The 14,156-nt window shown below is 44.6% G+C and overlaps 1 protein-coding gene across 6 annotated transcripts in view; it reads left to right on the top strand.

The window, feature by feature from the left end:
- Positions 1-14,156, top strand: part of Otud7a (OTU deubiquitinase 7A) — a 356,745-nt gene that overhangs the window by 270,278 nt on the left and 72,311 nt on the right. For 5 of the 6 annotated variants that reach the window (XM_040730948.1, XM_040730940.1, XM_040730942.1 and 2 more), the window contains 2 exons: positions 3,937-4,119; positions 10,535-10,756. In XM_040730948.1, the coding sequence (XP_040586882.1) occupies positions 3,937-4,119; positions 10,535-10,756 (405 nt within the window). The remainder of the gene's footprint in view (positions 1-3,936; positions 4,120-10,534; positions 10,757-14,156) is intronic. The other variant, XM_040730934.1, reaches the window with a different exon arrangement.

Here is a 14,156-nt window from a genome sequence, read left to right as displayed (position 1 = left end):
GCCATTACCTAGTAACTGTTAGAAGTAGCTGTGCTTTAGGTGTGTTTGTTTGTTTCTGTTTGTTTGTTTTGTTGTTTTGGAGGGTTTTGTTGTTTTCAGTTGGTTTGTTGTTTTTTGTTGTTGTTTTTTGTCTGTTCTTTTTGTTGTTCTGGGGTTTGGTTTTTTGGTTGTTGTTGTTATGGATTTTTTGATTGTTTGTTTTGGCAGTACTGTATGTTAAACCTAGGATATGGGCATGCTTCCCTAGTACTATGCCTGAGCTGTATTCCCAGCACCCACCCCATCATTTATTTTGAGATAGTCTCAGTGAGCTGTACAGACTAACCTTCAACTCACTCTTTACCCCTGCCTCGAAAGTGTAATCCTCCTGCCTCAGCCTGCTAACCAGCTAGGATATCAGACCTGCACCACCATTTTTGACTCCTACAGCAAATATTCATTCATTTTCCTTACATGTTGTGTTAAGTCCACTCCCATATTGCTTTGGGAGATAGAATTGGTTGTGTCTACTTTAAAATATACATACCTTAAATGTCAATCTCTATGTTTTCTTAGCTTTTTATCTGAAAATATTTTTCTAGTATCTAGAAAACTTTAATCTGCTGACTAATGGTTACTTTTTTTTTTTTTTTTTTTTTTTTTTTTTGGTTTTGCGAGACAGGGTTTTTTTGTGGCTTTGGAGACTGCCCCAGTGTAGTGACCAGCCTCCCCATTTTAGCAGCCATGACAGGCTAACATGTGCTTGCATGACCTTGCCGCTCCTGTCCTGGTCACTTGGAGGTCAGATGCCCTCCTCGTGGCAAGGAGCCAATCAGAAGTTAGCTGGCAGGGCTGTGCTTTACAGCTCTGGGTGCGCTTTACCGACAAGTGCACAACAGTGACATGCAGAGCATAGCAACAGCCCTGGGAGGGCCTATGGGCCATAGCAACCAGTTGACCAATCAACACAGGGCAGGTTGTCCGAACTTAGAAGCACACCAATCCTGAGACTGTTTCATACCCCTAGACACTCCCCTTACACTGCCCTTTAAGGCCCCTGCCTCAAGGTTGCTCAGGGTCTTTCTCCAGCCATCCACCATGGTGGTGGGGTGAAGGGCCTGAGCTAATGGGGTTAGCTTGTGAAACATCTACAATAAAAGACTTTGCTTTTAGCCAGGCGCTGGTGGCACAGCCTTTAATCCCAACACTCGGGAGGCAGAGGCAGGCAAACCTCTGTGAATTCGAGGCCAGCCTGATCTACAGAGCAAGTTCCAGGACAGCCTCTAAAACAATACAGAGAAACGCTGTCTCAAAAAAAAACAAAAAAACAAAAAAAAACCTTTGCTTTTGCATCGAAATGGGCATCTTGGTGATTTTGGGGTTCAGAATTTGGGCACAACACTGGAACTAGCTCTTGTAGACCAGGCTGGTCTCAAACTCACAGAGATCTGCCTGCCTCTGCCTCCTGAGAGCTGGGATTAAAGGCGTACGCCACCAACGCCCAGCATTAATGGCTGCTTTTAAGCTGTTTGTTTTTGTTCTATCTTCTTTCTCTTTTCTTTAGACAATTGAGTTCATTTCCTGCGGTATGCCTCAATAATGCTGTCCCTCCTCTCTTTCCCCCCTCCTCCAAGAGATTTTGTGAAAAGCAATATAAATCAGACATGAGCAAACTCCTTAATTGAATGGTGATAAGTATGAGGAAAACTCTGTTTAGTCAGATGAGTGGATTTTTACACTGATTGTGTCCTGTTGTGCCCAAACTCTGAATCCCAAAATCACCAAGAGACCCAATGCAAAAGCAAAAAGGCTCTAATTAACGAGTTAACTGTATTAACTCAGGTCCTCCATCAGCAGCAGGTGGAGCAAGAAGGACTGGGAGGGACCATAGGCCAGGGAATAAATTTGGGTAGAGCAAGGAGGGTGTCTGGGGTCCACAGCAGTCTCAGGATTGGTGGACTTCTAGGCTTGGGCAACCTGCTCTGTGTTATTGGTCAATTGCAATTGCAATCAGGTTGCTATGCCCTATAGGCCCTCCCAGGGCAGTTGCTGTGCTCTGCAAGCCACTGCACTGTAAAGCACATCCAGAACCCACCAGCTAACTTCTGATTGGTTCCTTGCCACATGGAGGGCATCTGGCTTCCTAGTGACTGGGGCAAGGTTGGGCAAGGTTGAAAGCTCAGCACATGCTGCTGAGTCAGGGGCCTTTGTCTTGCTGGGTCTTTTCTGCAGCCTGTCATGGCTGCCAAAGCAGGGGCTGAGTCAGGGTCTGGTCCCTTCAGTCCTCTATAATTTCTTCTTCTGTTTGTTGTCATGTCCACCACCCACCTAACCCACATTCAAAAAATGAGTCCACATAACATCAACACCTCCTCCTCTCATCCACACAAAGTTCCACCAAGTGTACTGTCTTTCTGTTGAGTAACCCAGATGGTGTGGGCTAACTGTTTTTACCAACTAACATGACTGTTATCTGGACTAATACCATTTACTAGGTAACTATTCTTACCAACTAACATGTCTGTTGTCTGGATTAATACCATTTGCAAAGACACTTCTGCTTCTAACACATGGAATACTTTGAAGAGAATAAGCCAGTCTTTGAATTTCTTGAAGAATACTGCACTGAGGGCATCTGGACATGGGCTTGTTTTGGTTGGGAGAATTTGATAACTGCTTCTATTTCCTTAGGGTTTATAGGTCTATTTAAATTGCTTATCTGTTCTTGATTTAATTTTGGCAGGGGATATCTATCCAGAAAATTGTCCGTTTCCTTTAAATATTTGAATTTTATGGAGTAAATGTTTTCAAACTATGACCAGATGGTTCTCTGGATTTTCTCAATGTCTGTTGTTATGTCCCCCTTTTCATTTCTGATTTTGTTAATTTTCATGTTCACATTCTGCTGTTTTATATGTCGAGTACTTAAAACACTCTCTCTGTGTCTCTTTAACCTTCATATCAGTTCCAGCTGAATTGGGATTTTACTAACTCGGTTGTACAGAGAGGGAATCCAAGGTTCTGTGTACAGAATGACATGTTCACTGTCATAGTCACTGAAGAGGGTCTCCAAACCCTGTGCCCCTGCTACTCTAAGTAGCATAATGATGTATTAGCACCCAGGCGTGGCCCAGCTGGGGTGTGCAACATCTCTGTGTGCTGGTTGAGCAAGCTGGAGCACTCACCAGACTGTAGCTGAAGCCCTCAACAAGAGAAAGCCTCCCAAGCTGCACTTCTGCTTGTCCTATGTAAGGCTGAGTAAATTCATAGAGCCTGGGAGTTCTTTTTGCATTCTGTGCCTTGTTCCTTGTAGTCAAGATGAAATCACAGTCACATTCACCTAGGGCCTAACAGACTGTGATCTGGAAGACACTGGAGCTGGGCAGCCTTGCAAGTATTCGTGAAAGTTTTACCAGAAGGTGACTGTGTAGTGACTTAAGCCAAAGGGGACTGTTCCTTACTTCACTTCTTTTCCAAGAGTTATGTAAAAGTATGGGGGAAAGAATGGAGCTCGGTCTCTCTGGATGTCATGGGTGAGATCTTAGGAAATTCATAAGTCCTTCAGAGGGTGATCAGTTTCATTCCAGAATGGCAGTCTCCAAAGTCACCGTGTCCCTGAGTTGTGTGCAAACAGCTCAGAACTTCAGCCATGCTGTTCCGGAAACCTGACCTGTAAGGCTTCCCAGATGTTTTAAGTGTCCAAAACCAGTGCTATGTGACCTGGATTTCCTCTCCTGGCACAGCCCTTGCTAAGTGCTACACTTTGAGGGTCATTAGAGGAATAATGTTCACAGGCGTGTATGTGTCTGTTAATGAGACGCGCTGTATCTCGTATTTCAGGTCATTCATTATGGGTGTCAAAGGCTACTTCCAGACACTGCTCAGCAACTTCCTTTTCTCTAGGAAAGTCATGATTCCTCCATTTCGGTTATAATCTCTTGTCATTTCTATCCACAGGTAAAAACTGGGACCTGACAGCTGCTCTAAGCGACTATGAGCAACTCCGTCAGGTGCACACAGCCAACCTGCCACATGTGTTCAATGAAGGGAGGTGTGCCAAGCAGCCCGACCGAGAATTGCCCCAGCCTGGGCACAAGGTGGAGCGACCCTGCCTCCAGAGGCAGGAGGAAATTGCCCAAGGTACCAGCTGAGGGGCCTGCAGGTGTAGGGAACAGTGTGGTCAACATCACCAAGCCAAATGAACTCTTAATGTCCAACTCCTCACAGTAGGCTAAAACACAGCATGAATCTGTGACACCATATCTCCCTAGAAAGCCCACGAGTGTTCCTGAAGCCTTTAGAGCTGGGCCACCCACTGGGGAGTCCTGCTTTGCCTGACTGGTCCTCCAGTTACTTCTGACAGCTTAGTCTCCAAGTCACTCAAGTCATCTTCCATGCATTTCTTCTTACTGTTCTTTTTTGTGTTTAGACTAAGATAGACTTGTAACAGTGTTTATAAAAAGAAAACTTGAAAGGTTTTTTTGTCCCACCTCCAGCTTTCACTGTCTTGATAACCAGTGATCAGCCACATCTACCTCCTTCTGCTAAGCTTGTTCAAGATGCAAAGGCTTAATAGTCAGGGAGACACGTGGCTTACAAACTGTTTACTTTATGGAGCACCGTTGATTCTCTTGGTTGCTACATTTTGTTACATGGTATATTTAACCCTTCTGTATAAATAGCCATCCTGGGTTTTCTTAGATTTGTGTTGCCATTTGTTTGTCATTGCCACCCTCACACACACACACACACACACACACACACACACACACACACACACACACATAATGTGACGTGGGTCTGAGAGGCTTGGTGAATAAGAGCACTGGCTACTCTTCCAGGGGACCCGAGTTCAATTCCCAGAACCCACCTGGCAGCTGACAACTATGTCTAACTCCAGGGGATCTGATGCACCATTCTAGCCTTATAGAGCACCAAGATTCAGGCTGTACATGTACATCTATGCAGACAAAGCACTCATACACAATAAAAAATGAAAATAAACAAATCTTTAAAGAAACACTTAGTCCTGTAAAGCTCATACCAGTGCTTCCCTCCCTACAGGCTAGCGCCATGCAGTGCGCTTGCTGTGGCTTCCTGTAATCGTCCTCCTGCTCACTGACTGCACACCCAGTGCTTCGCTCTGCTCCTGCCAGCTCTGTGTGTCCTTGCTATGGCTTTGCCTTGGCGGTATTTTAAAGAATGGAAGCTGCCATCTTGTTTTAACTTTCACCTCATGGTTTGCTTGTTAGTTGGCCTTCTCCTCTGCTACATGCCTGTTTCTTCATGTGGTTCATTTTCCCACCAATCAATGTGCTTTCCTTTATCAGCTTGTAGAATAGGCACACGTTTCTACCCATGCACTGTGTCATTTGCCTTATGACGTTGTGTTCAAAGGACTTTGCCATACAGAAATATTTACAGTATTAATACCCCAGCCTATGAGCTCTTCTCTGGATTTGAAAAATAAAATACATGGTTAATAAGTCCTTTTACTTATCGTTTGTCAGTTTAACCTTCAAATGTTTCCATCAATCTGAAAACCTCATAAACAACAGCAAAGGCTCTCAGCTGCTATCTTCTGAATACAGTGCTTCCTCCCCATTTATTGATCAGATTGCTATTCCCCTCTGGACTAAATACCAACTGGACCACACTTCAAAGTCCCAGATGTTTCAGAATCTGTTTGTGGACCCTGTGTGTCTAGCATGCTGCTGTCTAGCCGTTACTGTTGACTCTGTCAGCTTCCTACACGTTACTCTCTAAAGCAAACTCCCTTACTGCTTTTCCAAAGGTTTTCACTATTTTGTGTATTTATGCTTCCTTGTTAGCTTTATACAGTTGTGATTGAATGGGGTCCTGTCTAATCTTTAAGTTGGCATGTTTCTTGTACCCAATACTGATGTGTACACCTCTCTGCATATTTGAATTCTGCTAGGACTAGACACAGAAGAAAGTAAGTCATCCTGCACTTGCCTGTCATCCAGGCAGCCACATAAACATGGGATCTTGTTACTACTAATAGTTCTAAAAAGATGGCCCTAGGTTATTGCCACAGAGAAATCATATCACCCAAGGGCATTTGATATCTTGTTTACATTTAGATATAATGATTTCTTGTTATTTGTAATTTTGATTAAAATATAATTATATCATTTCCCTCCTCCTTCTAGCCCCTCCCATTCCTCTCCTCATTCCCTCTTTTCTTTAATTATTATTGTTACATAAACAAATACACAAGCACAACCTGCTGATTCTGGTTAGTATTTGTATGAGTCAGGGCTGACCACTCGGTATTGGATAACCCAAATGGAGGGATTTATCCCTGGGGAAGAATATTTCTCCTGTTCTTAGCAATGAATACCGGGCGTGTGTGTGTGTGTGTGTGTGTGTGTGTGTGTGTGTGTGTGTGTGTTACTTGAGCCTCATCTTTACTAGAATTACAGTTATGTGACCTCACATCATCTAGTATATTAAAGTACTGATAATAAATAATTGATGTCAATATGAGTATCATGGAGCACATGTTTAGATATTTTCTGTACTATGCTTTTTATTGCTATTTTAGTGTGAATTTCTGACAAGACACTTACTGTAAAAGAGGCTGTCAGGTTTCTCTGGCTGCAGCCTCAGCATTTACCTTGCCTGTCAGTGGCATAAAGAGACCACATTGAAAGCATGGGCCACACCACACAATTCTCTGTGAGGCCACTGTGTGATGTCACATGTAGTCCTCAAAAGATATCTATCCATTAAGAGACATGTGGCTACATCTATTTCCCTCTTTCAAAAAGAGTGTTTCCTCAAATACTGCCTTCAAACCTTATTTTTGCAGAAAATCTCTTAGACCTTAAGTGCCTGAAAAAGTTTGCATGACCAATTCAAATTTTGTTAGTGGAACAAAGCTCCCTGGTTCTCATTTATTTCCTTGAATTCTTTGTAAGCATCCTCAGCTGTCTTCTTGAGGCTCCTCTTCTCATCGCCTAAGCATTCTTACCTGCTTCTTTTTCCTGGGCTTTTGTTGTGAGTCGACACTTGTGTTTTCATCCCAAATTATTTCTTGGTATTATTAGTATTTCACGGTAGCCTCTGTGTTTCTCTGAACATGTTTTCTGGGTGCATTTATAAATTCAGCCGATTTAGTCTGGCTCCTGTAACATAAACACTCTGACTACTTTCTTATACATGCCTGCCTTCCTCAGCTGTTTCCTCAGTGTCCCTGTGAGCACCTAGCGCTGTGATTATCAGGACCTCAGACTAGAGCATATTAGGCAAAAACAGGCAGTGTGGCTCTAGCTGGTCCTCTGGTTGAGTATGAAAGGGCTGCAGGTGGCCAGCCTTGAGTTTCTTGTCTTTGTGTTTGACATTCATAGGGTGCTGTGGCTATTTCAATATAGATGAACAATGTGTAATAATCCTCTGAGGGCTAGCCCATCTGTCATCCCAGTTATCATTGTCTCTGCTGAAGACATTCAAAATGTTTTTTCTGACAACTTGGAAAAATGCAGTAAATTATGAACTGTGGTCACCACTATGCTATGAAACATTAGGATTTATTCCTCATATCTAACTGTAATCTTTTTTTAAAAAATAAATTTTTATTTAAATTAAAAACAATCTTATTTTACATACCAATCCCAGTTCCCTCTCCCTCCCATCCTCCCAAGCCTCTCCAACCCCCATCCACTCCCCAGGGCATCCCATGAGGGATCATCAAAGACTGACATATCATTTGGGGCAGGACCTAGGCCCTCCCCCATGTATCTAGGCTGAGAGAGTATCCCTCCATAGGGAATGGGCTCCCTCCCAAAACCTATTTGTGGCCTAGGGATAAAAACTGGTTCCACTGCCAGAGGCCCTATAAACTGTCCAGGTCCTGCAACTGATACCCATGTTCAGGCAGCCTGGTTCAGTTCTATGCTGGTTCCCCAGCTGTGAGACTGGTGTAGGTTCCTTAGGTTCATCCATGTTGTCATAAATGACACAATCTCACTATTTTCATTAATAAACAATATTCCCTTCTATGTGTGTGATCACCTTTCTTATTCCATTCTGCTGATAGAGACCTGTGTTGCTTCTATTTCTTCGCTGTGTGACTAATGCTGTAGATCTCGTGGGAGAGCAGATACCCACAATGATTTTCTCCTCTTTGGATGTACATCCAGTGTTAGAATTACTGGGCTTTGCATATTTTACTTTAGGCTTAAGGGAACTTCTCCTTCCCTACATTTGGTATCTCCTCAGGGAAACTTCCAGAACCACTGTTATAGACATTGCTTGTTTATAAGAGCTAAACCTATTGTGGCCATTGTCCAGCTTATTGGCATGTTGGAGGGGAGGGGAGACAGTGCCTGGTAGTATTGGAGCACTTGACTAATGCTCTTAGGGATTTGAAGTGGGTGCAAGAAGCAATAGGGACATCTCCCAGTGACAGACAACCCCATTCCATCTCTCTTGTTTCTTATTCCAGATGGCCTCTGTAGTTTCATTTCTTTCTTTTTTTTCTTTCCTCAAGATATAAGATAACCTAATCCTGTTGTCTCAGAATGAAATTGAAGTGAATTGAAGCCTTTCATTCTGAAATATGCAATCTTTATACTTTCTGTCCATTTGAATGGGGAAAATGTATGAGGACGTCTGCTTTCACAAAATTGCAATAATGCCATTTCTGGCCACTGACATACAAATGAGGCTATGTAGGAAGTCTTGCTCTGAGGAAGGCAGTGGCTTCAGTTTTCCATGCATCAGGGATGCTTTACTGAAAGGAGGTGAGCAACTCATATGTATATACTCAGGAGTCTGCCACAGGATTTTGACCATAGTTGCACTCAAACACCAACGGTCCTCTTTCCCTGAGATGAATAAGAGGACTTCTGTTGTGAGAAGTCCCATGCCACAAACACTGGCTGTACAGGGGACTATTCCTGTATCATATACAGGGCACACCTATAATCCCTGCACTTGGAGGCTGAGACAGGAAGATATTAAATTCAAGGCCACCCTTGGCTCTATAAAAAATAGACTTCTAGTGTATGTCATGTTACCCAGTAAGCATTAGGTTTTATTTTCTTCAATATGTTTCAGTGCAGCAAGAGAGCAATGCATTCACTTCAGATCATCCAAGTTCTAACAGGGTAACAGACCATGCCTTAGAGACATCCTCCCCTGTGTTTCTCATCCTTTGGGCAGAAAGTCCGCAAAGGATAAAATGGAGGAGGCCACAGTACCAGAGAGTGCTGGGACAAAAGAACGTACGGTAGCCAGGAAGCATGCACCGTCTCCATCTGTATGTCCCCCGGATGTCCACATGGGAAATGCTCATTGCAGAAGCAAGAATAAAGTAGCCCATGTCTGGAAAGCCTTGACCACAGCAGAGCAGCCCCAGCGGGATGATTCTTGCTTTAAATTTGTGAATACATGAAAACAAAGATGGCCTCCCAAGTCCCACTCACTGCTGGGAAAGGAAGACTCTGAGGAGTAGAGTTAAATGGAGCCCAAGAGCAAAAGCAAGCCCTGTTGCTCCTGTCAGGGAGCTTGCAGCACCACTCTCAGTGGTTCTGAGGTTCGGCTGAGGCAGGGCCACACACCAGGGTTAGTCCAGTAGCAGGCAGGCCTGCAATGTGAGAGAGGCTTGAAAAATAGAAAGGCTGATGTGCAAAGGATGTGAGTGTGTGTGTGCATGAGTGTGGTGTGCATGTGTGTTCCTATGTGCCTGTAGTATAGTGGGCGCGTAGATGTACCTGCATGTGTAGTGTGTCCTATGTGTTTGTGTTACATACTTGCTGTGTAAATATTCTATTGCATATGTAGTGTATGCATATGTATCCATGTTCATGTGTGTACAACATGTACATGGTATATAGTACATGTGCATGAGTATATGTTTGGGGATATACACGTCCATATTTATAGTATGTAGTACATTTTTATACCTGTGTATGTGTACATGTATTCATGTATATATGGTGTGTACCTGTGTGTATATGTACGTAAATAAATGTGTTGTCTAAAGTTGTCACATTGAGGCTGTAGGTAAGGCTCAGCAGTTAAGGACACTTGTTGCTTTCATAGAGGCACACACACGGTGACACACAACCATCCACACTCCAGTTCCAGGGGATCCAATGCACTCTTCTGACTTCCTCAGTCACCAGATATATACACAGTACACATACATAAATTCAAAGAAAACACAAAAGGTGAAATGAGTAAATCTAATTTAAAAATTAAAATAATAAGTGTCATGTGTATGTATATGTAAACATACTTATGATAGTTCTGTATACTGTGTGCATGTATTAGTGTACTGTAAAATGTGTATATGTGCATTTATAATGTGTGCATAGTGTATTATATGTGTGTATGTGAGGGGGGATATATGTGTTATATGTTCATAGTATATAGTTAAGGATTTATCTACATCTGTGTGTGCTTATATGTGTCTGCATGTATATGGTATGTGTGCTGTATGTGTGTGTTCAAGCATGGCTTCACCAACTGTCAGAGTCACATTGACAGTGACATGGTCCCTGTGGCTATCCTTTCTTCTTACCAGCAGAGAAACGTCTTTCCCGGGGGATTTCCCATGCCAGCTCAGCGATCGTCTCCCTGGCCCGGTCCCACGTGGCAAATGAATGCAACAATGAGCAGTTCCCCCTGGAGATGCCCATCTATACGTTCCAGCTGCCGGACCTGAGCGTGTACAGTGAGGACTTCAGGAGCTTCATCGAGCGGGACCTGATCGAGCAGGCCACCATGGTAGCTCTAGAGCAGGCAGGTGAGTGTGTGCTGCCCGCAGGCTCCACTTCCTCAGCACTCACCCCTACTCACTCACCCCACCCCTGTGCAGCAGCCTAACTGCATCTTTCCCCAGTGAACAAGAGGGAGATCATGGTTCTTGGGATTTGCCATCAGAACTCTCCATTTGTACCAACCCTGCTGTAAAGATGTTGTACTCTGTCTCCGGACCCTGGCTGGGTGTGAGCAGGCATGCCGGTGCCTCCCCAGTCATTTCTCTTCTTCCTGAATCCCAGATTTTCCCTGGACAGAAGTGCCATGCTACTTGGCCTGCCTGTCTTCCCATCCCTCATGCCTGTGGAAGCTGAAGAAGGATAGGCAATACGATTGAGTTAGAAGAGAAAACGAGAGACTCTGCCACTTGCTATCACATGGGCAAGTCCTGTACCCAGAACTTCAGCTTCCTGTGTCACTCCCAGTCTTTCTGGCCTCCCAGGGGAGGAAACACAGAAGTGGCTTGAGCCTCTTGGTGTCTAGCATTATCTCATGACTCTACAATGCCAGTGAGGAAGACAGGGAGGAAGCCAGATGTGTCTTCTTTGACTTTTCAATCGGTATAACAATTGACTCAAAGCAAATATCTGGACAGATGTAAGTTCATCCTGAGACAAAGCAATACGTTTTCAGCTCATCACTTGCATTATAAACAGCTGCAAAATTGAAAATCAAATCATCACTTGCATTACAAATAACTGCAAAATTGAAACTCAAAGGCCTTCTCAGATATCATATGAAAGAGTATGTCTTCCCAAGCATCTCCCAGGGAGCTTCACTACCAGCATGCACTAAGGGCGTGTCGCCAGCCCTGGTCCCCGCTGGAACACAAAGCCTCCTGATTCTGGCTTGGCATTTGACCAGCCCTTCCCATGTAGAGCCCCCACTTCCAGAGGCGTGGCTACCAGAGAAGGGAGGGACGCCTCATCGGTGTGCCGTCTTAGCAGACAGCAGAGAAAGTGTTCTGCTGAGAGCTCCAGCCAGCAACATGCTGCCAGGAAGTGGAACTCAGTTCTTAGCCAAGACACTGTAAGCGTTGCCATACATCTGTCTTTCAGAAAAAAAGAAGAGTAGGATCTAGAGGGTGGGCATTGCTAATCAAGATGCTGCCATGAAAGTCTGAGAGGGTAGGTTCCAGAAAGGGAATATTTGCCAGGCAATGTGCAGAGGTTAATGACACCAAAGGCTAATGCCATGTCTGTGGATCACCCAGCAAGGCCACTGCTACCTTTGTGTTTGCAAAGAATTGAAGGATGAGTAATCGTGTGGAGAAATCATGACTTTAAGGAGAGAAGATGTTGGAGAAATAGATTCTAACCACATCCTTCCTCTACCATGCAGACTGTCCAGGGCCTCACACTGGTAGAAAGACAGTGGTTGGGTGATCGTGACACTTCTGTTCAGCTCACCCTCTGGGTACAGAACTGTGGGCACAAGAGTAGCATGTGGGTCTTTAGGCAAGGGTCGATATCTCATGCATTTTGGCATGCTCACACCTTCTAGGTGTAGTGGTGTCATCTCAAGGCTTGTCAGAATAACTCAGGAGTCACTCTCATCCACATGCTGTAGGTGGGGAATACAAGACACATGCCAATGAAGGAATGGATGGAAGCTGGTGAGGCCTTGTTTGTGCTGGGAAGCCTTGTGGTCAAGACTTATGGGGCTTCCTCAATGGTATCCTTGGCTTTGGATCAGGGCCATGTCACTATCTTGGAGGTAATGTTGCAAATAAGAATAAATTGCTGTCTTGGCTGCTACAAAGTCCTCAGAAACACCTAACTGGCTCTTTCTTGCCTCAGCACCATTGACTGAGCCACATGCAAAGCAATCCAGGGAATTGGTGGTAACCTATATCACCTGCAGAAGCTGCCAGCCTAACGGGCCCAGATGACTATTCATACACCACCATTGAAGTGAAGCTTCACTCTTCACCAAGAAGGAGCAAGTTGATGTGGGCTCTTCAAGAAACAAGCTTAGTGAGTTGAATGCAGCAGCAGCTCAGAGAACCTATGGGGTTCCAGTGACAACAGCACTGGTTTTGTCAAAGGCCACCTGGAAGACTGTCCTGTACTAGTCTTTGCCATCGAGCCCTCTTCAAACTATCTGCACATAGACACAGATATGCACATACATACACACACACACACACACACACACACACACACACACACACACTGCTTACTGTGCAAGGCCAGCCAGAGACTCCCTCCTGTGTCCCCTCCTGTTACTGTCTTACTCCAAATTCTTCTCACTTCAGCTTTATCGCTTTATCTGACCATTAAAGACTCTTTAAGGAATTCACACTGTTAGGTCAAGATAACCCAAGACAACACTTCGATCAACCCAGAATCAAGAACTGACTTTCCCCAAGTCAGTTCACTTGGCCATGGGTTGTAGCCTAACCATGTAGAATAGCATGAGGCCCCATCTACCCTCAAGGGGAGAGGGTTTTACCAGGGGCACCTAGAGTGGAGATCTTAGGGCTACCTTGGAGGTCTGCCTGCCACATAGGATGTGTTCTTATTTGTAGATAACTATTCTGCTGAACTAAAACTCAGTGAGATATTAAATCATACTGGGTAGATTGGGATCAAAGGAATTTTCCTAGGTCCCTCACTTTCCACTTGGAACCATTCTCCTTGAAGTGATGTACTGCAGTATGGGATGGCTGCGGACTAGGCATATTATCTGCTTTCTACTCTCTTCCTAATGATTGCAAGCTTCAGACTTCCACTGTGCCCTCTGAGGAGACTGGACCCTCTGTGGGCTCTCCTGACAACCAAAGTGGAGGCCATCTGGGGTGGGGTAGGCACAGTAGTGGTTGTGCTTAGAGTAGCAGCACCCATGGCATGTTGGAGGCACGTGCAGTACTTTGTGTATATGCGCAGTAAATTAACTCTCACTCCAGCTGCATACCAGATCCCAAGAAGAAAGAACACCTGAGAGCCCAGGCATCCACCTGTGCCTCCCTAATCTGCCAAATAGCTGAGCTGAGGAGGGCCCAGCTCTGCGTGTCTCCTGGCCTCTCTGTCCCACCTTCTCACAGTCTTCTAAACCATCACCCTCTCCTCAAGGCTGTCCTTGAACACTCCATTCCAAATATGAACTGCACAATTCCTTTCCCTAAAAGAATAAGTCACCAATGGCAGAGGAAATTCCCAAAGGAATGATCTTTGGGGGCCAGACGCAAAAGTATTCAGTGAGGTGGGGATGCCAGAATGACAGACACTGTGCAGACAGGGCGGAGAGGAGCCACAGACAAAGGCAGTGAACAGAGGGAAACCTTTTGGGGTGTTTCCCTTGTAAACTGCATTATGTTTGAATGGTGGGGAGGTTTTGTTCACTCTGTGACACTGCAGGGACGATTTTGGCATACAGCAGTTGAC

The sequence above is a fragment of the Mesocricetus auratus genome, unplaced genomic scaffold (genome assembly GCF_017639785.1).
Source record: "Mesocricetus auratus isolate SY011 unplaced genomic scaffold, BCM_Maur_2.0 Super-Scaffold_4256, whole genome shotgun sequence".
NCBI classification, from domain to species: domain Eukaryota; kingdom Metazoa; phylum Chordata; class Mammalia; order Rodentia; family Cricetidae; genus Mesocricetus; species Mesocricetus auratus.
This window is presented reverse-complemented; position numbering and strand designations above follow the sequence as displayed.